General features: G+C 47.6%; 2 protein-coding genes across 6 annotated transcripts in view; one reads left to right on the top strand and one right to left on the bottom strand.

Moving 5' to 3' along the window:
• Window positions 1-11194, top strand: part of CIITA (class II major histocompatibility complex transactivator) — a 45153-nt gene extending 33959 nt beyond the window's left edge. For all 5 annotated transcript variants that reach the window (XM_082199634.1, XM_082199633.1, XM_082199637.1 and 2 more), the window contains 7 exons: window positions 2065-2145; window positions 3274-3366; window positions 3471-3554; window positions 4383-4466; window positions 6451-6534; window positions 7871-7990; window positions 10157-11194. In XM_082199634.1, coding sequence (XP_082055760.1) covers window positions 2065-2145; window positions 3274-3366; window positions 3471-3554; window positions 4383-4466; window positions 6451-6534; window positions 7871-7946 — 502 coding nt within the window. In that variant the 3' untranslated portion in view covers window positions 7947-7990; window positions 10157-11194. The remainder of the gene's footprint in view (window positions 1-2064; window positions 2146-3273; window positions 3367-3470; window positions 3555-4382; window positions 4467-6450; window positions 6535-7870; window positions 7991-10156) is intronic.
• A 294-nt stretch (window positions 11195-11488) lies between these two features.
• On the bottom strand, window positions 11489-20768 carry DEXI (Dexi homolog). The gene is made up of 2 exons (XM_082199973.1): window positions 19571-20768; window positions 11489-13013 (listed from the first exon to the last, which is right to left on the bottom strand). The coding sequence occupies exon 1, from the start codon at window positions 20157-20159 to the stop codon at window positions 19884-19886; it is 276 nt and encodes a 91-aa protein (XP_082056099.1). The 5' UTR covers window positions 20160-20768; the 3' UTR covers window positions 11489-13013; window positions 19571-19883.
• Between the last annotated feature and the right edge of the window lie 995 nt (window positions 20769-21763).

Below are 21763 nucleotides of genomic sequence, written 5' to 3'. Positions count from 1 at the left end.
AAGACATTGTCGTCTTGCGAAGCAAGCCCATAGGAGATTCGGTTTGCGAAGCACCTCCAAAACGGAAAACCCTTTCGTCTAGCGGGTTTTCCGTCTTGCAAGGCATTCGTCTTGCGGGGCACCACTGTATTTAAAAGCTGCAGGAATAACTCTTTGTCGGTGTTTTTTGGAACCAATTTATCTGAACTGAGTCCTGTCCTGTCCCCCCACTCATGGAACAAGGGAACAGGGTTGTAGATCAATGTTAGAACACCTGCTCTGCATGCAGAAGGACCCAGGAAAGGTTATTATTATTAATATTATTAATTAAATTTGTATATCGCCCTTCATCTATACATCTCAGGGCAGTTCGCAGCATAAAGTTGCCATATTAAAAACACCAAATACATAGTGAAAATAAAAACAAAAACAAAACAATAATCCCCACCTCCCACGACACATTTCAAAGAGCATCAGGTGTCAATAATAATAATAATAATAAATTTTTATTTATACCCTGCCCTCCCCAGCCAGAGCCAGGTTCAGGGCGGCTAACACCAGTAAAATCAGCCAAAGGCCTGGTTTAAGTACATAAATTAACACTGAATCCATGGTGGAGGGGCACACTTCATCTTGCATATAACCACACTGAGTGTGGATCTACACACAGGGGAAAAAACCCCCGCTATAAATTGTTGGCTTTTTGCAGTATGGTAGCGCTGCAGAGAGCTTGCTGGGGAGACCATGCATTAAAAAGGGACTCAAAAGTACTTAAAGAAGGTTTTAATAAGAAAAACAAAAACTCCATTTACACTAAATACATCAGCAAACCAGACCCAACCACCAACCCATCCCCCAGGGTAATGGGAGAGCTAGGTGCTGCTCCTTATATACTCTACCCAATTGCTGACACAGTTTAATCAGTACAACTCAGCAGCACCTGCTACGTTTCACAGCTGTAAAGCTGGGTCTCATTAGTTTGCTCTGGCCCTTGCTCCGGCCCCTTAAAGACACACACATCGGGTGGAACAATGATGAACCTTTACATGTAAAGAAGCCATTCAACATAAATAAGTCAGAACTCAAATTGTTATAACGGGGGGGGGGGGGGACTGGGGACCACTATGGAAAATCACATAGAATTTTCTTTTTGCTCTCCAGCGCCATCTAATGCTGCATGTTTATAACGCATTCAAAATGCTACTTTTGGCTAATGTAGCTGAGTCCTGAGACGCTTACTTTAAGAGCATAAGAAAGCTAAGTTTATTGCAGGAAATACCTGCTTAAAAGGGGTTCTAATCAGCTAAGGTTCTTGCTCTTGCATCTCAGCAGCAGAGACACAAACGATGTCGCTTCTCACAAGGGAGGCCTTGAGAATGAAGGGGAAGTGAGGTCAGCAGCCCTAAGTGTATCTGTCTAGCAATGAAGGAAGTTCAGCAAATCAGCCCAGGGAGACTGGGAGATTCCAATCTCCCCATCCCATGAAGGATGGCTGAAATCTCCAGAGAGCCACTGCCAGGCAGTGTAGAAAATGAATGAATTAATTTTATTATTATTACGGTCACAGACCAGTTCTGGCTCACTTACAATATCAGGAAAATCATAAAACACAACAGGAATACATTGAATTGCAATTGGGAAAAGACAGTGGTACCTCGGTTTATGAACATAATCCTTTCCGGACGTCCATTCTTAAACCAAAACCATTCTTAAACCAAGGCGTGCTTTCCCTAATGAGGCCTCCCGCCACCGGTGTCCTTCCACCATTTGGCTTCCATTCGTAGACCGAGGTAAAGTTCGCAAACCAGGACACTACCCCTGGTTTTGCGGAGTTCTTAAACAGAATTGATCATAAACAGGGCTGTTCTTAAACTGAGGTACCACTGTACTGAGTAAGAGGAACTGATGGTCCGATGTGGTTGAAAGATACTGTTTCCCCTTCTCCCACCCATCTCCAGACATGTTTGGGGACGGGACTTGACTCAGCCCCTTGGAAAAGGCAGAAACAAACTTTGTCGGCTGTGCTTTGAGACATCTTGGAGGGGCGGGAGAAGCCAACAAGTTATTTTCTTCTTTGCTGTGCAGATTGGGTCGTGTCTGTGGCTTGACGGGCTTCCGAAAGCTGGTGGGGATCCTGGGCACATTTCCTGCGCTGCAACATTTAGAGTGAGTGGCAAAGCGGTGGGGAGGGGTGAATGGGAGCCATGCCTCCGGTTGACGCAGATGGAAATCAAGATATACCCAGATATTGATAAAAGACAAAAAAGCTGTCGCAACTCCCTCTATATCACCACAATATTGTTGTAAAATTTAGGGTGAAATGAATAAATGCTAGGATTTGGGCTATGGATGTAAAATGCAAGCTTGCAAGTGAATTTCTGGGCTAGCTGATGCAAAGCAAGCTGGCTGAGCTATCAAAAAAATAATTGAGGAACACTAATTCCATACAAGGGAACTGCTACCCCCTTGCCCCAGGTGTCAGCACAAACTGGGTATTTGGAAGGCTGCCAGGGTAACTGCTGGGGGGGGCAGCAAGGGTTGCTGGGAGGAAGAAGGAGTGTGAAGGGCATCTTTGAAGGAGGGCTGGATGCTGGTGCTGCTGCCTCTGAAACGACCATGCTATAAGATCTTGACTTCCTCCATACAGATGGAAGGTGTAAATAGGTGAAGAAACCCTATTTCTTAAAGCCACAACAGTCTCAGATGTGTCTTCTAATCTCCAAAAGGACACAGACCCCCATGTAGGTGCCTGGGACGCGGGTGGCGCTGTGGTCTAAACCACTGAGCCTCTTGGGCTTGCCGATCGGAAATTCAGCGGTTGAAATCCCCTCGACGGGGTAAGCTCCCGTTGCTCGGTCCCTGCTCCTGCCACCCTAGCAAGTCGAAAGCACACCAGTGCAAGTAGATAAATAGGTACCACTGCAGCAGGAAGGTAAACAGCGTTTCCATGTGCTCTAGTTTCCGTCACGGTGTCCCATTGTGCCAGACGCGGTTTAGTCCTGCTGGCCACATGACCCAGAAAGCTGTCTGCGGACAAACGCCGGCTCCCTTGGCCTGAAAGCGAGATGAGCACCGCACCCCATAGCCGCTTTTGACTGGTCTTAACCATCCAGAGGTCCTTTCCCTTTTCCCTTTACCAATATTGACATTATTTTCAGCTCTCCTATCCCACAACTTAGTCACCCGCCATTTGCAAGTCCCTTACCTTTACCATAGGTGCCTGGTGCCCAGTGGGCTTTTGCCAACGCTCAGTCACCCAGCTTTGGTGACCATCTTTCCCTGTCATTTTTGCAGCTTGGATTCTCCCAACGAGAACGAGATCGGAGACGAAGGAGTGACTAGCCTCAGCAGCGTCCTTCCTCACTTGTCCTACCTGGAAATGTTAAAGTAAGCTGCCTGGTTTAAGGCGGGAGAAATGCCATCCTCGCCGTCACCCCTGTCCCCAAAGGAACTGAGCTCAGGTCCTGAACTTTGCAATGCTTTCTTCCTAGCCTGTCGGGGAACAAAATAACAGACCTGGGGGCAGAGAAGTTAGCCAAAGCGCTTCCGTCGCTGCGTTCGCTGAAGACACTAAGGTGAGTGCTGCTCTTTTCATCCTTGGCATGTCCATACCAACAAAGGTCCGTATAGTTAAAGCTATAGTTTTCCCATTTATGCGCATTTATGTTTCACAGGGTGCAAAAGAAGGGCTTTGCACCTTGCCTGGCAGAGAAACCATGCGCCTTGCGCCCCTCCTGGGCAGCGTCCGCTTGCCCGGGACTCCCGAGCCTCTCCCGATCTGTCAAAACAAAGGGGGCAGGGGGCAGGAGATCTGTACTGCCAGACATCCCTGGTTCCCCTTCGGCAGCGAGCAGCTCCTGAAGCCAGCCAGAGCCAACTGCGCTACCAGGCTGGCTCTGGGCTGCAGAGGCTGCCACTGCCACATTTCCAGGGGACAGATTTGCAAATCCGGGGACGTCTAGTAACCCTACTCTAAGGTGCCACAAGAGTTTCTCCTGTTTTTGTTCTTTTGGAGTAGGGGCTGGAATCACTTGTCTGTGCTTGTCATGGGCTCTGGCGCCACCTAGTGTTGGGCTCCCTGGCTCCTGCCTTACCCGTTCCAAAGGGCACCAGCCTCCACCATCCTTTTGACGATGGGAATTATAGTCCAACAATTTCAGGAGGGCTACAGTTTCTCCATCCGCGACCTAATCCTTTTTCCAAACATCTCTGACCTTCTTTATTTAAAAATGTCAGCTCCATTGGGCAAGCCGGACTGTGTTTGCATGAGTTGTTACTTGAAGATGGACGGAGGCTTTTGGATGGATCAAAAACACACGTACGAGCAGAACTTTCTTGTAAAGCGATGCTCTGCCCTGCTTCTCAGACAGATCCACGGTCACACTTGCCTTTGTTTCCTGCAGCTTATACAATAACAACATTGGAGATGCGGGGGCAGAACATTTTGCCAGAGTGCTCCCAGAGACAGCTTCTTTGAGAGTGCTTGAGTGAGTATAAAACATTTGGCCATGGAGACTTAGGGCACATAACTCCCACAAAGAGCCAGGTTCAAGGTGCTTTCACAATGGTTGACTGGTGTCTGCTTATAATGGCTTTTTAGTGGTTTTATTGCTGTAAACAGCTTTGGTATTTCCCCCCATGATATATATATATATATATATTAATATTTTTATTGGTTTTTAACATACAAAATTATAAAACATACCACACAATTTATCACAAATACATTCTTATTGGACTTCCATCAGCACCTCTGATAATCCTCCGTTTTAATCACCTCTTACGCATTTCCTAACTTAATATTGCCTTTACATCTCTTAACATATCACGTCTCCTTCTCCATTTTTGCAATATTTCTAATATTATTCCTCACAGAACTTCTTGCAAACCTATAAACGTCGTCTGGTCGTCACAAATACTTTTCAAATAATCCGTAAATTTACTCCAGTCCTTGGTAAACTTCTGGTCCCGCCGGTTTCGGATCCTTCCCGTTAGTTTATCAAGTTCTGCATAATCCATTAATTTCATCCTCCAGGTATTTCCCCCCATGTTATAATGGTATGCAAATATTTTCATAAATAAATACTGCAAGGCGCTCTGTGTGGGGTTTCCCTTCCTGCCTTCTATACTCCTTTCTTCCTCCCCCACCAGAACCTGCCCAAGCCACCCAAACCAAAACCTCTCTTCGGGGATGCCCTTCTTTCTGCCCTACATGGGATGTGGGTGGGGCTGTAGTCTAAACCACTGAGGCTCTTGGGCTTGCCGATGGCAAGGTTGTTAGTTCAAATCCCTGCGACGGAGTGAGCTCCTGTTGCTCTGTCCCAGCTTTTGCCAGCCTAGCAGTTTGAAAGCACACCAGGGTGAGTAGATAAATAGGTACTGCAGCGACGGGAAGGTAAACGGCGTTTCCGTGCTCTCTAGCACTCATCACGGTTCTCTGTGCGCCAGTAGTGCTTTAGTCCTGCTGGCCACATGACTCAGAAAGCTGTCTGTGGACATACGCCGGCATCCTCGGTCTGAAAGTGAGATGAGCGCAGCACCCCAGAGTCGCCTTTGACTGGACTTAACCGTCCAGGGGTCCTTTACCTTTTACCCTTATTTTACATGAATCACAAACCATCATTTGCTGCAGACATCTTGTAAGGCTGTATCTTTCTGTCTCGGCTTTCCCTGTCGCATGAAATCAGGCCCCTGCTTCTATCTGAACAATTCCCCCCCCCCATTACATTTTTATTTGTGTGTGTGTGTGTGTGTGTGTATACACACACACACACACACACAAAACACAGTGGTACCTCGGGTTCATAACTTAATTCGTTCTGGAGGTCCATTTTTAACCTGAAACTGTTCTTAACCTGAGGCACCACTTTAGCTAGTGGTGCCTCCTGCTGCCACCACGCCGCTAGAGCACGATTTCTGTTCTCATCCTGAGGTAAAGTTCTTAACCTGAGGTACTATTTCTGGGTTAGCGGAGTCTAACCTGAAGCATTTGTAACTTGAAGCATATGTAACCCAAGGTACCACTGTATATGCATACACATATACACACACACACATCTATAAATCTGTGGATTTCTTTAAATTATACCCCACCTTTTCCACCAAGGAGCTCAAGGTGGCGCTCCAGATGCCTTAGCTGAGATTCCCAGAGAGGAGGGGGTTGGGCTAGATGACCCTTAAGGTCCCTTCCAGCTCTACAATTCTATGATCCTCCCCCTCCTCATTCACTGGTGGTGGTTTTGCTTTCATGGCGCTGTTTGTTGTTTTTATGTTATGAAACGCTTAGGGTTGAAAAACTGGGAAATGTGGGGGGTGGGGGAGAGAATTGAAATGTGTGTGTGTGTGTTAAATGTTTTAAATATTTAAAGCAAATGAAGTAAGGAAACGCAGGGCCACCCTGCTACTGCTGAGGTTTAGCAAAGCAGAGGCGGCTCCTTTAGGCTAACAGCTGGTACGCTCGTTTCTTTCCAGCATCCATTGCAACAAGATAACGGCTGCTGGAGCTCAGCACCTGACGGACAGCTTGAGGAAATGTCCCCGCGTCCAGAGTGTGGCGTAAGTCTTTGGCTGGCTTGATATCCCACCTTGATCACGCAAATGCTCTCAGATGGGTGCCGTCCCTGGTCATATCCAAACCATGCATTTTGAGCCGTATGATACCCCTTTGAACAGTCATGGCTTCCCCAATGCACCCAGTAGACCACACAGGTAGCGTTGTGGTCTAAACCACTTGGGCTTGCGGATCAGAAGGTCGGCGGTCCGAATCCCCGTGATGGAGTGAGCTCCCATTGCTCTGTCCCAGCTCCTGCCAACCTACCAGTTCGAAAGCACACCAGTGCAAGTAGATAAGTAGGTACCACTGCGGTGCAAAGGTAAACGGCGTTTCCGTGCACTCTGGTTTCCGCCAAGGTATTCCGTTGTGCCAGAAGCGGCTTAGTCCTGCTGGCCAAATGACCCGGAAAGCTGTCTGTGGACAAACGCTGGCTCCCTCGGCCTGAAAGCGAGATCAGTGCCTTATGTTTCCCTCCCCTTATGGTTTTGATCTATGGGCTACTTTGAAAATGAGACTGCATTTTTAATTACATTTTAACCTGTATTTTAAATTGGTTTTTCTCCCCTCCTATTATGTTTTTACTGTAATTTTACTGGTGTTAGCCACCCTGAGCCCGGCTCTGGCCAAGGAGGGCAGGGTATAAATAAAATTAATTTATTATTATTATTAACCCCATAGTCGCCTTTGACTGGACTTAACCGTCCAGGGGTCCTTTACCTTTACCATTAATACACAAAACCCATGATTGTGAATCTTTTCTCTATATTATCTGGATTCCCATTCCCTTCTACCAGGGTCTCTTCCATTATTTGCATATCTTACCCATATGTGCATGTGTGTAATTTTACTAATAATGGTGGGGGAGAAATGCAATGCAGTTAAACATTTGAAAGGTGAACACACTTTGCAAATTGCATGAACTGAAACACAGCCGTTTTTGAAATCTTTGCTTCTCCAAATTTTGCAATGCGGTACCAAGTAATGTGCAGAAAGATGCATGCACCAGGATAAAGTGTGCATAAGAATGCATATTATTGAAAAATAACATTAAAAATGCATTGCATTGGGAGGAAATGCCTTGCGAAAACGTCTGTATTGGGGCAACAGGGCATGCAAAGCTGTTTGTATTAGGAGAAATTTGTACTGAAATGCTGATATTTAATGAAGACTTTGAAAGAAATGCAAACTTACATGGAAATGAAGAGATTTGAAAATTGGAAATACAAAATCTGTGAGAAACTGAAATCCATAGATTTGTATATCCTTGCTCGAGATAAGGGGCTTCAACAAAGCAAATTTCCTTATTCTGTTTTCTTTTCTTCAATCCCCCTTTTTCAGGCTATGGAACCCCACTATTCCCCATGGACTTCTAGATCATCTGCAGCAGCTGGATTCTCGAATCAGATTACTCTAGATCCAGCAAAACCAGGGCCAAACAAGGTTGGGATTTTGAAATGCGTAAGTATTTTGAATCAGTATTTAGGATGTTCTTGGCTCCTGCATTCTGCTCTCCTGTAAAAAGTGATAGTCCCTCTTAAATGAAATATTCCTGCTGATTCCAGCCCCCCCCCCTCAAATGACCATGCCTCCCCATCCATTATCAGGAGTTCAATATGTGGAGCTGGAATTGTCTGCCAGCCATCTCAGATACTGTGGTCAGATATTAAAACCCCCAGATTCTGCCGCTGGAATAAATTGCGTCCCTATATGTAGTTTAAATGTTATTTATGTTTATATAGACCTGTGTCTGAATTCTTTAATTCTGCTAGCACTGATCTAAGGCCCAATCTGCTCTATACATTGAAAGCAGCATCGTGCCACTTTCAATTGTCATGGCTTCCCCCAAAGAATCCTGGGAAATGTAGTTAGTTAGGGCCTTGTTCGGACACCCCTGTTCCCTCCACAGAGCTACAATTCCCAGAGTTCCCTGGGAAGAGGGAATGACCGCTAAACCAGTCTGGGAAATGTAGTTCTGTGAAGGGAACAAGGGGCTTCCTCACATCGCTCAGCACCCTTAGCAAACTACACTTCCCAAGATTCTCTGGGAGAAGCTGTGCCTGTTTAAGGTGGTATCGTCATGCTTCAAATGTACAGCGCAGAAGGGACCTGAACGCCAAATAAATTTTAAATGGGTCTGAAAGCAGATCAACTAAAATGAAAATGCATTATTATTATTATTATTATTATTATTACTATTTTAAAAAACGGTTCAAGGTATCATTCCACCTATTGAAATGTGCAGTGCAGATGGGCTCTGCCTATCATTGGCTCTGGCGCCACCGACAGTTGGAAGGCAAGGTTGGAAATTGATTCTGTTGCCCCACCCATTTTCCCTTTTAACCCAGTACAGTGGTGCCTCGCAAGACGAAAAGAATCCGTTCTGTGATTCTCTTCGTCTAGCGGTTTTTTCGTCTTGCGAAGCAAGCCCATTGACGGATTAGCGCTATTAGCGGCTTATCAGCTTATCGGATCAGCTGATAAGCGGCTTAGCGGCTTAGAAAAGGGGGGGGAAGGGGGAAAAACCCGCAGGAACTCACAAGACATTTTCGTCTTGCGAAGCAAGCCCATAGGAGATTCGTTTTGCGAAGCACCTCCAAAACGGAAAACTCTTTCGTCTAGCGAGTTTTCCATCTTGCGAGGCATTCGTCTTGCGGGGCACCACTGTACAGGCATTCAGTTCCCAGGAGGCTTCCCAGGAAGGAATGCCTCTCGCTGGCCACTGCAGGTCTAATCCAACTCTTTCTATGTCCTCTTGGCCCACTTGAGAGCTCTTAGCAGGAAAGTGTGTTTGAGTTGTACTCAGCTAGCTTTTGCTCAGAACAAACCCATTGAAAGCAACGGACCTAGCTTAGCCATGTCCATTTATTTCTATGGGTCTGCTCCGAGTTACTGTTAATTGGGAGACCACCCTTAAGTCTTTGCATTGCTTAGCACCGCAGGGAGAAGATCGCGTGAAAACGTTGGCTTCAGAATGCAGACTAGGGGGCTTTAAAAGAGGATTAATGGAGGAGACGTGGGTGGCGCTGTGGGTTAAACCACAGAGCCTAGGACTTGCTGATCAGAAGGTTGGCAGTTCGAATCCCCGCGATGGGGTGAGCTCCCGTTGCTCGGTCCCAGCTCCTGCCCACCTAGCAGTTCGAAAGCACGTCAAAGTGCAAGTAGATAAATAGGTACCGCTCCGGCGGGAAGGTAAACGGTGTTTCTGTGCACTGCTCTGGTTCGCCAGAAGCGGCTTAGTCATGCTGGCCACATGACCCGGAAGCTGTACTCCGGCTCCCTTGGCCAATAAAGCGAGATGAGCGCCGCAACCCCAGTGTTGTCCGTGACTGGACCTAATGGTCAGGGGTCCCTTTACCTTTTAATGGAGGAGAGGGCTACCGATGGCAACTAGCCCCAAAGGCTTAATCCACTGCCTTCACGGTTGGAGGCAGGAATGCTCCCAAATAAATGGCAGATGCTGGAAACCACAGGAGAGGAGTGTGGCTCTCGCTCTCGGGTCCTGCATGGAGGTTTCCCATCGGGGCGTCTGAGTGACCACTGTGAAATCAGGGTGCAAGACTCTTCTGATGTTACGCCCTTAATAAAAGCAAGCCAGAAAAGATGTATGTGTTTATGACTTGACAGGCACATCCTTCCGAACGGAGGACGAAGAACCTGACGTTTTTCATGGGATGCTTCATGAATGAAAATGGGAAATCGACAACATCCGGCTATGGGGGCCTCTGTCCTGGAGGCATGGATTTGGGAAATAGCTTGACACGGTTTTGAGAAGCCAGAAGAGAATGCAAAGCGCAGTTTCTGCAAAATGATCTTTAGCAGATGAATAGACAGTGGAGCAGTGCAAGGTCTTTTTGTGTATACAGTGGTATCTTGGTTCTCAAACTTAATCCGTTCCGGAAGTCCGTTCCAAAACCAAAGCGTTCCACAACCAAGGCGCACTTTGCCATAGAAAGTAATGCAAAATGGATTAATCCATTCCAGACTTTTAAAAACATCCCCTAAAACAGCAATTTAACATGAATTTTACTATCTAACGAGACTACTGATCCATATAATGAAAGCAATAAACAATGTACTGCAGTCACAAAATCAATCAATCAATCAGTAGCTGAACTGGGTTGCACACAGTCACAAAAACAAACAAAAAAGAGCCGCAAAAACAAAAGCACTAAATAAATAGGAAAAACAGACACTCCAAATGGAATTTTAAATTGTATTTTTAACCTGTATTTTAAATTGCCCCCCCCCCCTTATGTTTTTATTGTAATTTTACTGGTGTTAGCCGCCCTGAGCCCGGCTCTGGCCGGGGAGGGTGGGGTATAAATAAAAATTTATTATTATTATTATTATTATTAAGTGCGTAACACTCACATTGGAAGCATAACACTCAAAACAGAACATGTTCGGCTTCCAAAAAAAGTTCACAAACTGAAACACTTACTTCCGGATTTGCAGTGTTTGGGTTCCAAGTTGTTTGAGTACCAAGGCGTTTGAGAACCAGGGTACCACTGTACACACATTTCTTATTAGACCATTGTAGATTTCCCACGCCCCCTCCCTATCTCTGTCTGTGAGTCATTTGAACACGGTTTTACCGTGTGTGCAACCTTCAGTAAATATGCGTATAATCTTCAATAAATGTGTGTGAAATCTTTTAGGTAATCTCTTTGCAAGCGCCTTCTTTGATGGTTGCAGAGAGGGCTATTTATCCTAGAAACATAGCTGGGGCTGCAAATCCAACCGCAGGCAGAATGCAGCAGATCAACTGCTATCCAAGCTCAGCTTAAAAGCCTCTAATGGAGGAGGCAGCGCCTTTCAAGGTTTCTTCTCAACAATTCTGCTTGTCATCGGAGCACAATGGCTCGGGTCCTGCTGTCTGGCGCGACACAAGATAACCGCAAGAAGACATGGGAACTGAAACCGCTTCACAGATAAATGAATGAGCAACACTCTCGATCAGTTGACCTGCATACTTGTGTATTTGAAAGAGGCTGGTTATCAATATATTGCTTTTTACATTATTATTTTTTTAAACATAAGAACTGCATTTCAACACTAGGCAAAATAACGTAGGAATTAACAAGACCCCCTTCCTTTCCCAAAATTACAAAAATACTTACAAAAGCAATTCTTTCCCGTAACACTGTGTGGCAGACGCACCGACTCCCTGCAATTCTCTTCATTTTTTTTCTCTTTAAAAGGCGACATTTTGAGAGTTATGAAATGAGTTCCTGAAGCTTAATGGGATTAGGGTGGGGGGTTTTTTCCTTTCAGAAAAGTGTGACCTGTTCTATAGCTCATCGACAGCAAATGCAGATTGTCAGCTGGGAGGTTATGATGATGGCAGAGTAGATTCTGCACATTTTAGGAAGGATGCAGACTACAGTCCCTGTGGGCTAGTAACAACTCCGGATGCAAGTGTTCCCACATCAAACTCTCCCTTGCTTGCAGAAATCTAACATGTCAAGGAGAAGGCTCCTTTAACAACACGCAAACTTTCCATACACAGACAAACTTCGACATGGCAGAGATTTTTTAAAGCAACCACTCACGTGCATTGCAGAGTTGTACTGGTGATACACAAGGAATGCACCAGGTCCTGAACCGAAGGTGGCTACCCTTATGAGACCGGTCTGTGCAAACTGGGCCCAGGACCGCATGCAAGGTTGTGGGGACGGCCAAAACCAACCCTCAAACTGTGTGCAGACGGTGCAAAAATGTGCCAGGGCTCTCTTGCAATACTTCTTGAGATCTCATGGCGGTTTTTCCAGCGCCCCTTAAAAAAACAGGGATTGGGAGCCTTCCAGATGTGGTTCAGTGCCAACTCCCGTCAGCCCCCAGCCAGCATGGCTGATGCTCAGGGATGGTGGGAGTTGTAGTTCAGAAATATCTGTATAATTGTAAGTCTCCCCCACCATGTAAAACCATGCCCCATCTTGCTCCATCAACCAATTTATCAGGCGTGGGGAAAATCTTTGGCCCTCCAGATTTTGCTGAACTGCAGCTCCCATCATCCCTGGGCTTTGGCCGTGCTTGCTGGGGTTGATGGGATTTGTAGTTCACCAATATCTGGTCCCCCTCTCACCACACGCCTGCACTCAGGCTTCTTATCCTGACAGTACCACCTAGCTCAACATATCGGCATCGACTTCTCCGTTCCCTGGAAGTTTGTGACGTGTGATTGGCAGCCCGGCTCACCATTAAAAATGACCCGGCAGTGTTTCTCGTGACTTGGAAGCCCTTCTGGAATCTCTAAGCAAAAATTCTGATAGCTGTGCATAATCGGTTTCCTGCAGAATCATGGCAAATCCCTGAAAAACAAGCAAATACTGAGGACATCCTCAGCCAGGCTGTTAGGAAGCCCACGTTGCTCTGGAAGCCGTTTCCGCTCGCAAAGATGCAAGTTCACGACCGTGCCGTCTTTCCCCGTAATCTGGTGCTCCCAGCTTCCTTTTCACATGTGCAGAAAACGTGTGCAAATCTGGATTTCAAAAAAGGAAAAGGAAACGTTACACAAGAGAAAAGCACGCCCAGGGAGAGGGCAGAGCAGGATGAAATTAAGCAGGAAATAGAAAGTGATTTCCCTCCCTGTTTCAGAATGCTCAAACCCTGATGGGTTGCATCTCAGTGTTAGTCCCGTTCAGAGTAGATCTATTGGAATTAATGGAGACTACTAACACAGGCAGGGACGCGGGTGGTGCTGTGGGTTAAACCACAGAGCCTAAGGCTTGCCGATCAGAAGGTCAACGGTTCGAATGCCCGTGACGGAGTGAGCTCCCGTTGCTCAGTCCCTGCTCCTGCCAACTTAGCAGTTTGAAAGCACGTCAAAGTGCAAGTAGATAAATAGGTACCGCTCTGGTGGGAAGGTAAACGGCATTTCCGTGCGCTGCTCTGGTTCGCCAGAAGCGGCTTAGTCCTGCTGGCCACATGACCCAGAAGCTGGACGCTGCCTCCCTCGGCCAGTAAAGCGAGATGAGTGCCACAACCCAAGTTGTCCATGACTGGACCTAATGGTCAGGGGTCCCTTTACCTTTACCTTTACTAACACAGGCATCTGGTCGGAGACTGAAAACAGGATGCTGAATTAGAAAGCCTTAGCTCCAATTGAGCGGGGCTCTTCTTACTTTCCTAATACACGTTTGTCTCTTAGGACTATAAGAAGCTGCCTTATTCTGAGTCAGTGTCATAGAACTGTGCGGTTGGAAGGGACCCTGAGGGTCATCTAGTCCAACCCTGTGCAACGAAGGAATCTCAACAAGCATCCTTGACAGATAATCATCTGACCCCCAAGGAAGGAGAGTCTACCACCTCTTGTGGGAGTCTGTTCCACTGTCAAACAGCTCTTACTGTCCGAAAGTTCACCCTGATGTTTAGTAGGAATCTCCTTTCTTGTGACTTGAAGCCATGGGTTCAGGTCCTACCCTCTGAGTAGCTCCTAGTGTTACCTACACTGACTGGCAGGGTATCAGGCAGGGGTCCCTCCCTGATGCTGGAATTTGAACCTGGGACCACCTTCATCTGAAGCAGATGTTCCACACCCGAGAGTTATGGCCATTCCCCAGATAAAGCAAGATCCTACAAAAACCAGGGCATGCCATTTTAAGGTCTGAAACGTAAATGTTTGCACATTTCTGCAATGGGGGGGGGCCTTAAAAACAAGTTTTGGGGTGTGAGGAATTCATACCTGCTATTATTTTTGTGACTGGACAATACTTAGCTTGGTGTAAGAAGCACATAAACTGCTTTTGGAAAACCAAAGAAATTTAATTATTGATTGATTGATTGAATTTATATACAGTGGTGCCCCGCAAGATGAATGCCTCGCAAGATGGAAAACTCGCTAGACGAAAGAGTTTTCCGTTTTGGAGGTGCTTCGCAAAACGAATTTCCTATGGGCTTGCTTCGCAAGACGACAATGTCTTGCGAGTTCCTGCTGGTTTTTCCCCTCCCCCCTTTTCTAAGCCGCTAAGCCGCTTATCAGCTGATCCGATCAGCAGATAAGCCGCTAAAAGCCTCTAAAAGCCGCTAATAGCGCTAATCCGCTAATCCGTCAATGGGCTTGCTTCGCAAGACGAAAAAACCGCTAGATGAAGAGAATCACAGAACGGATTCTTTTCGTCTTGTGAGGCACCACTGTACCACCCTATACCCAGGGGTGTCTCAGGGTGGTTCACAGAATAAAATCAAGATATAAAACCATAAAATGCCTAGTAAAAATAAAAACACCAACCCAATATCCCCCCCCACAAAAAACCCATATCATCATCATCATTATTATTTATTTTACCTTCTGGAAATGCCAGGTATAATCATCATCATCATCATCTACCATTTGTATTGAGTTCTATGCAGTTTTACACACATTTTACTTAACAAGAAAAACTAAATTATATTAATTTAACCAAATCATCTTTTGAATCCCCAAGTCCTGTTACAACTTCTTAGCACCCCTCATTTTTTGAATTTGAAAGTTAAGCTATTCAACACGCCCTGATCCCGCATGGTTCTGGAAAAAAGGTTGAAATAGGAAGTTAGGAAACTCTCCTTTATCGAGTCAGACAATGGGTCCAACTATCCCAGAACTGACTGGTAGCACCTCTCCAGATTTTCAGACAGGACTCTTTCTCCACACCCTATTTGGAGATACTGAGGATCAAACCTGGGACCTTCTGCATGCAAAGCATGCTGAGCTACAACCCTTCCCCAAGGCTGATGCCAATTATCACAGGTAATGCAAGCAGGAGGGATGCGGGTGGCGCTGTGGGTTAAACCACAGAGCCTAGGACTTGCCGATCAGAAGGTTGGGGGTTCGAATCCCCACGACGGGGTGAGCTCCCGTTGCTCGGTCCCTGCTCCTGCCAACCTAGCAGTTCGAAAGCACGTCAAAGTGCAAGTAGATAAATAGGTACCACTCCGGCGGGAAGGTAAACGGTGTTTCCATGCGCTGCTCTGGTTCGCCAGAAGCGGCTTAGTCATGCTGGCCACATGACCCGAAAGCTGTACGCCGGCTCCCTCAGCCAGTTGTGAGATGAGCCCCGCAACCCCAGAGTCGTCCGCGACTGGACCTAATGGTCAGGGGTCCCTTTATCTTTACCTTTACCTAATGCAAGCAGGTATTAGTATTTTCCTATTCTGCCGTTCCTACTGCAGGGAACCCATAAACCGTTTTACCCAGCTTTCCTGGAGGCTGAGCGGTCAATAACATCTTCTGTTTTGAAACCAGATCATCTCCTGCGCTTGCTAAATCTGTATGACATTGATGGATTCCCGAGGCGCAGGCAGTGCCAAGCCAAAGCCTTCTGCTTTTTATATACCCTGCATTGCAACAATTGCCACAGCTTTGGGCAGCGACAGATTCCTTTTAATGCTCTCCGTCTGGCCACCGTCTTTCTGCAAAGTCAGTGCATTAACGGTATTTCGGCTCAAATGGCCAAAAGTGCACTTTGCGACTCAGGTCAAAGGGAGGGGGTGCTTTGGGGGACCTGTGAAGAGGAACCAAATGCTCTGATGGAGGAAACGTGATGGTCAGCTCCCAGACTCCACACTGGGAGCACAGCATTGTGCAGTTCAGACAGTGCCGGATTTATGTATAAGCTAAACAAGTTATAGCTTAGGGCCCCACTCTCTTGGGGGGCCCCAAAAAAAATTAAAGGGGAAAAAACCTGGATGTACATTTCCAAAATATAAGATAAAAAAACAAATAAAATAAAACCTGCATACAGCAACAGTGTTTTGTGTTGTGTAGGTTCCTATGATGTAAGTAATGGGCCCCACCTGCTAGCCTGCTCCCTAAAATATCACTGGTTTGCTCATTTCTATGTATAGGGTGGCGCTGTGGGTTAAATCACAGAGCCTAGGACTTGCCGATCAGAAGGTCAGCGATTTGAATCCCCGTGACAGGGTGAGTTCCCGTTGCTCGGGCCCTGCTCCTGCCAACCTAGCAGTTCGAAAGCACGTCAAACTGCAGGTAAATAAATAGGTACCGCTCTGGCAGGAAGGTAAACGGCGTTTCCGTGCGCTGCTCTGGTTCGCCAGAAGCGGCTTAGTCATGCTGGCTACATGCTCCCTCAGCCAGTAAAGCGAGATGAGCGCCGCAACTCCAGAGTTGGTCACGACTGGACCTAATGGTCAGGGGTCCCTTTACCTTTACCTTTATGTATAGGGTGCCTACATTCTGCACGGACTGGTTGTAACAATTACTTGGATAAAATACATGTTAACATGTAAATGGCTTTAGATACCTATTAGGTCTGTAAATTACCATATAGCATATATTCAACACAAAAACTAGAGACAACTTGTTATTGACAAAGGACAGCTGGATATATAAAGGGCCCCCATTGCCTTCGGTAGCTTAGGGCCTCATCAAACCTACCAAATCCATAGCTGTCAACTTTTCCCTTTTCTTGCGAGGAATCCTATTCGGAATAAGGGAATTTCCCTTTAAAAAAAGGGAAACGTTTACAGCTATGCCTAAATCCGGCCCTGAGTTCAGACCTAGGCAAACCATCTGAGGAAGGGGGCAAGTTTGTGACCCATCTGCACTACACATTCAAAGCAGTATCCTATCACTTTAATTAAGCATGGCTTCTCCCAGTGAATCCTGGGACTGTAGTTTGCTAAGGGTGCCAGAGGCGCAGCGTGGGGGGGGGGAGGCTACCAAGGTGATCGCGCTGGGTGCAACCATTGTTAGGGGGGAGCCTCTGCAGCTGGTGCCCCGACTGGAGGTGCTCCCCGTTCCACCCGCCTCACTGAAGCAGCACACTGAGCAAGAAGTGGGAAGGATAGGCCAGTGGTGGCCAAACTCGGCCCTCCAGCTGTTTTGGGACTACAATTCCCATTATCCCTGACCACTGGTCCTGTTAGCTAGGGATGATGGGAGTTGTAGTCCATAAACAGCTGGAGGGCCAAGTTTGGCCACCACTGGGGTAGGCCCTTGCGCCCCCCACTGGTGGTGGAGGCGGGCAGAGGGCAAGGCTCACAGCGGTGGCAGCGCCCCAGCCTGAGGAGGTCACACACATGTCCCACTGCTGCTCTGCAGCTTTGTCCAGCAGCAGCAGCAGTGCTGCAAGGTGGCATAATAATTTCCTTGCCCTGGGCTCTGGCAACCCATGCTACACCACCGATATGGCTTGACAGGGCCGTCTCAGGACATTTTGCCGTCCAGCTGTCCTTTGTCAACAACAAATTGTTGCTGTTTTTTTGTGCTGAATATATGCTATATGGTAATTTATGGACCTGATAGGTATCTAAAGCCATTTGCATGCAACAAAATATGTATTTTATCAAAGTAATTGTTGATCCCTTATTTTGGCTGCTGATCCCTTATTTTCGAGGCTGCTGGTCCCTTATTTTCAAATCTGTAAGTTGACAGCTATGCTCAGGCCCCATCCACTCTCTCTGCATAATACTCATTCTGCATTTGCAAGAAATCACACTTTGAGTACCAACTGTGGTAGAATGTCAGATGAAGATGATGGATTTTTCAGAGCTAGCCGACCTGACCGGAAGAGACTGTGACCAGAAGGAGGAGTATCAGGAAGAATGGACAAAATTGACTATTTAGTTAAATACGCTAAATTAAATTAATTGGAAAAAGCTTGCAATTACCAGATAGGCTTAGGATTTAAATATGTAATGTGATGAATTAATATGTTTAATGCTGAATCGGTAAGAAAGAAGTTAAGTGATTAAGTTAAGTTTATAAGAATTTTGATTTGGAAAACTGTTAAGATGATTTGCACTGAAATTCAACTAGGGGGCTACGAGGAAATCACTTAATGTTAATAAGATTAGTTTTAACAAGGCTATGATTTATGTTTGTTTGTTTGTGTGTGTGTCTATAATTTTGTGAAAATCAATAAAAAAATTTGAAGGAAAAAAAGAAATCACACTATGGAACTCCCCGCCTATTGACGGCAGGCAGGCACCTTCACCGCACTCTTGGCACCTGATGAAAGCTTTTTCGTTCAGGCAAACAGGACTTCCCGCTGGAGAATCCTGGGAACTGTAGTTTCACCACACCAAAGCTACATGTCCCCAGAAACCTTAACGAACTACAGGTCCCAGAATTCTTTGGGGGAAAGCCACACACTTTTTAAGGATGTGCAAAATGCATGGTGCGGATCTGAACTATGCACACAAAATACCCTTGCCGAATGTGTTGGGAGGAGACGGGGTTTTGCAGAAATGGGTGCCCCAGCCCCATCTTATGGGTGGGTTAGGAATGAGTGAAACTGCGCAAGCAGCCTTGTTGGGAGGGGGGGGTTCATTGCATTTTCATGGCTGGTGTTCATGTCAGATTAGAGGCATCACATAGCAGAGAGTGCTCAGTGCTAAACATGCGTTAGACAGAAGGTCGGCAAATTCAATCCAGGGATTGTCCCCACTCTACAACCCTGGAACGCTACAGCAGGCCAGTGTAGACAATACTGACCTCAATCTGACTCTGTATAAGGCAGCCTTTTATACCGAATCACGAGGAATGGGATTCTGTAGAATCGCAGAGTTGGAAGGGAATCCTGCCCACAGCCATCCCAGGGTGGGCTTGAACCACCAACTTCATTGCACCACGAGGCTTCTTTCTTTGTATCTAGGGATAGGGCTGGCAGCCCAGTCGATGTGGAGCGCCGCTGCCAGTCTGTGTCGACAATACTGAGCTAGATGGACCGACAATCTTACCCTTTCTGTGTTCCACTGCGGTTTGGGGGGAGCACCTAGCAGTCCCTTCTACCTGGGCGAGTTTTGAACCTGCTCTGCCAACGGGGAAAGGGGAAGGTAGATAAAAGCAACCGCTTGGATCGTCATAGAGGCATGCCAATATGTACAAGAGCCTCTGCCCAACAGGCGTTGCGAACTACAACTCCCATCACACACACCCCAGCCAACGCACCTGTTGTTGGGAGTCGTAGTACAAAACCTCGAGGGCGCCAGCTTGGCAGAACTCTGATACAGGATCATACCCCCGCCCCCAGACCTTTCCAACGTGCAACTTCTTCCCCACTGCACAGCTGAATCAAACCGTAAAATGCCACTTACTTCAGTGCCCTGAAGGGACCCTGTCCGTCCGTGCCAACTCTGGCTCCCTCTTCCTGCCTCGTCGCTGTCTTGGCTGCCTTTAGCATGGCACCCCCAAAAGTCGGTGGCCCTCTCCCCAGTCTTTCCAGCTCAAGCAGAAAACCCACGACTGGGGCAGGCGGGGCAGAGGGCTTCCTGGCACCTGCCCAGCTGGGCTGTCCCTGTGCCCTCATCGCAGTCTACAAAGGGTCCGTCCAGCTGTGCCCACATCTGGATGCAGCGGCGCTCCTCTTCCCAGCCCGTGCCAGTTGCTCTTTCGGGGAGGGGGCCCGAGTTATTCCCAGTAGCCGTCCAGCACTTCCACCTCGCTGTCCAGCTCGTAGAGTCCCAGAGCCGGGTCGGAGACCACCCCGAGATCCACCAGGGCCTGATCCATGTCCTCGGGCAGGAAGACGATGCCGACGTTGAGGGCGATGTACTCCAGCAGGAAAGCGTAGTAGAGAATCAGCAGGTTGACGAAGAACAAGCCCACGTAGAACATAGAGGGCGGCAGCGGGGGCGGCGCATGGGGGGCCCACGGCTCCAGCTGGGCGCAGGCGGCAGAGGGCATCCAGCGTGGAGGAGGCCCGGGCCCAGCGGAGGCTGGAGACTGGGGGAGGGCAGCAGCACCAGCAGCCAGAGGAGACCTCCAAGAATCAAAGAGAGCCCAGCAGCTTCGCCTGCCTGCCTGCCTGCCTGCCTACCTACCTGCCTACCCACCCCTCCCTGCAGCAGTCTGCAAACGGAGGAGGGCGCCCCCCAGCGATGCCCTTGCTGTCCTCAGCTCACCCCCCATGCCAGCGCGCCCTCCTTCTCCTTTCCAGCCTCTGCAAATCTCTACATCCAGAAGCGGGCGGTGCAAGCGAGCAACTTCGCCCTGCAGCCCCCCTCCATGCAACTGGCTCCCCCCCACCTCACTTTTCAGGCCTCAGATGCGCCGCAAGAGGGGGAAGGCTTTGCAGAGGCGCCTCTTCCAACCCCCCCTCCCGCTCCTCCGGTCTTCAAAGAAGCAAAAGCACGCTCCCGCCCCGTTTTTTAATGCAAGGGGCTCGATGCTCCTCCCCGCTCAGCGCAGCCCCCCTTTTCTTCCAAGGGACGCCCCCCTCTCTTTCTGCATCCACACTCCTCAGACGCATCACTTCCCTCCGCGTAGCAGAAGCAGCTGTTCCCGCAAGTGCCAGGGGCCCGCCTCTCCCGAGCGCGGATTGGATGGCGCCGGGGAGGGTGAGTGACAGCCGCGGGGTGGGGAGGGGGGAGAGCTTGGAGGAGGTGAGGTTCCCAGTGGGTTGCGGCCGGTCCTGTTAGGTAGGCGCCTGGACAGAAGGGTAGAATTGGAAGGGACCCCCAGAGTCATGTAGTCCAGCCCTCTGCAATGCAGGTATCTTTGACCCAACCTGGGACTCGAACCCACGACCCGGAGATCCAAGAGTCTCACACTCTGCCGATTGAGCAATCCCGGATCAATTGTGAGCTTTGTCCCATTGCGCTCGCTGGGACTGACTTCCACGTCAATGTGTCTGATTGCTGGTTCCTTGCTTCCCTTGGCAGGACCCGAGTTTGTTTACTTAAATCATTTATGGATTTCTTTCCTATGATAGTGCCAGATTTATGTATAAGCTAAACAAGCTAGAAGCTATACCCTCTTGGCTCCCCCCCAAAAAAACAACTGGGTGTACATTTCCAAAATATAAGATAAAAAGCAAATAAAATAAAACCTACATACAACAACAGTGTTTTGTGTTGTATAGGCTCCTGTGATGTAAGTAATGGGCCCTGCCTGCTGCCTCAAATATCACTGGTTTGCTCCACTCTATATATAGGGTGCCTACATTCTGCATGGATGGGTTGCATGGCAATATGTGCAAATGGCTTTAGAAACCTATTAGGTCCATAAATTACAATCTAGCATATATTCAACACAAAAACTGGGACAATTTGTTGTTGACAAAGAACAGCTAGACATAATAATAATAATAATAATAATAATAATAATAATTTATTATTTATACCCCGCCCATCTGGCTGGGCTTCCCCAGCCACTCTGGGCGGCTTCCAAAAGAATATTAAAATACTATAATACATCAAACATTAAAAGCTTCCCTAAACAGGGCTGCCTTTAGATGTCTTCTAAAAGCCTGGTAGTTGTTGTTCTCTTTGACATCTGGTGGGAGGGTG

Source organism: Podarcis vaucheri (genome assembly GCF_965113315.1).
Source record: "Podarcis vaucheri genome assembly, chromosome: 14".
Lineage (NCBI taxonomy): Eukaryota > Metazoa > Chordata > Lepidosauria > Squamata > Lacertidae > Podarcis > Podarcis vaucheri.
Note: the sequence above shows the minus strand (reverse complement) of the source record. Positions and strands in the feature narration are given on the sequence as shown.

Coding starts and splice junctions, on each gene's coding strand:
- DEXI (XM_082199973.1), bottom strand. CDS start 20,159: ATGCCCTCTGCCGCCTGCGCCCAGCTGGAGCCGTGGGCCCCCCATGCG.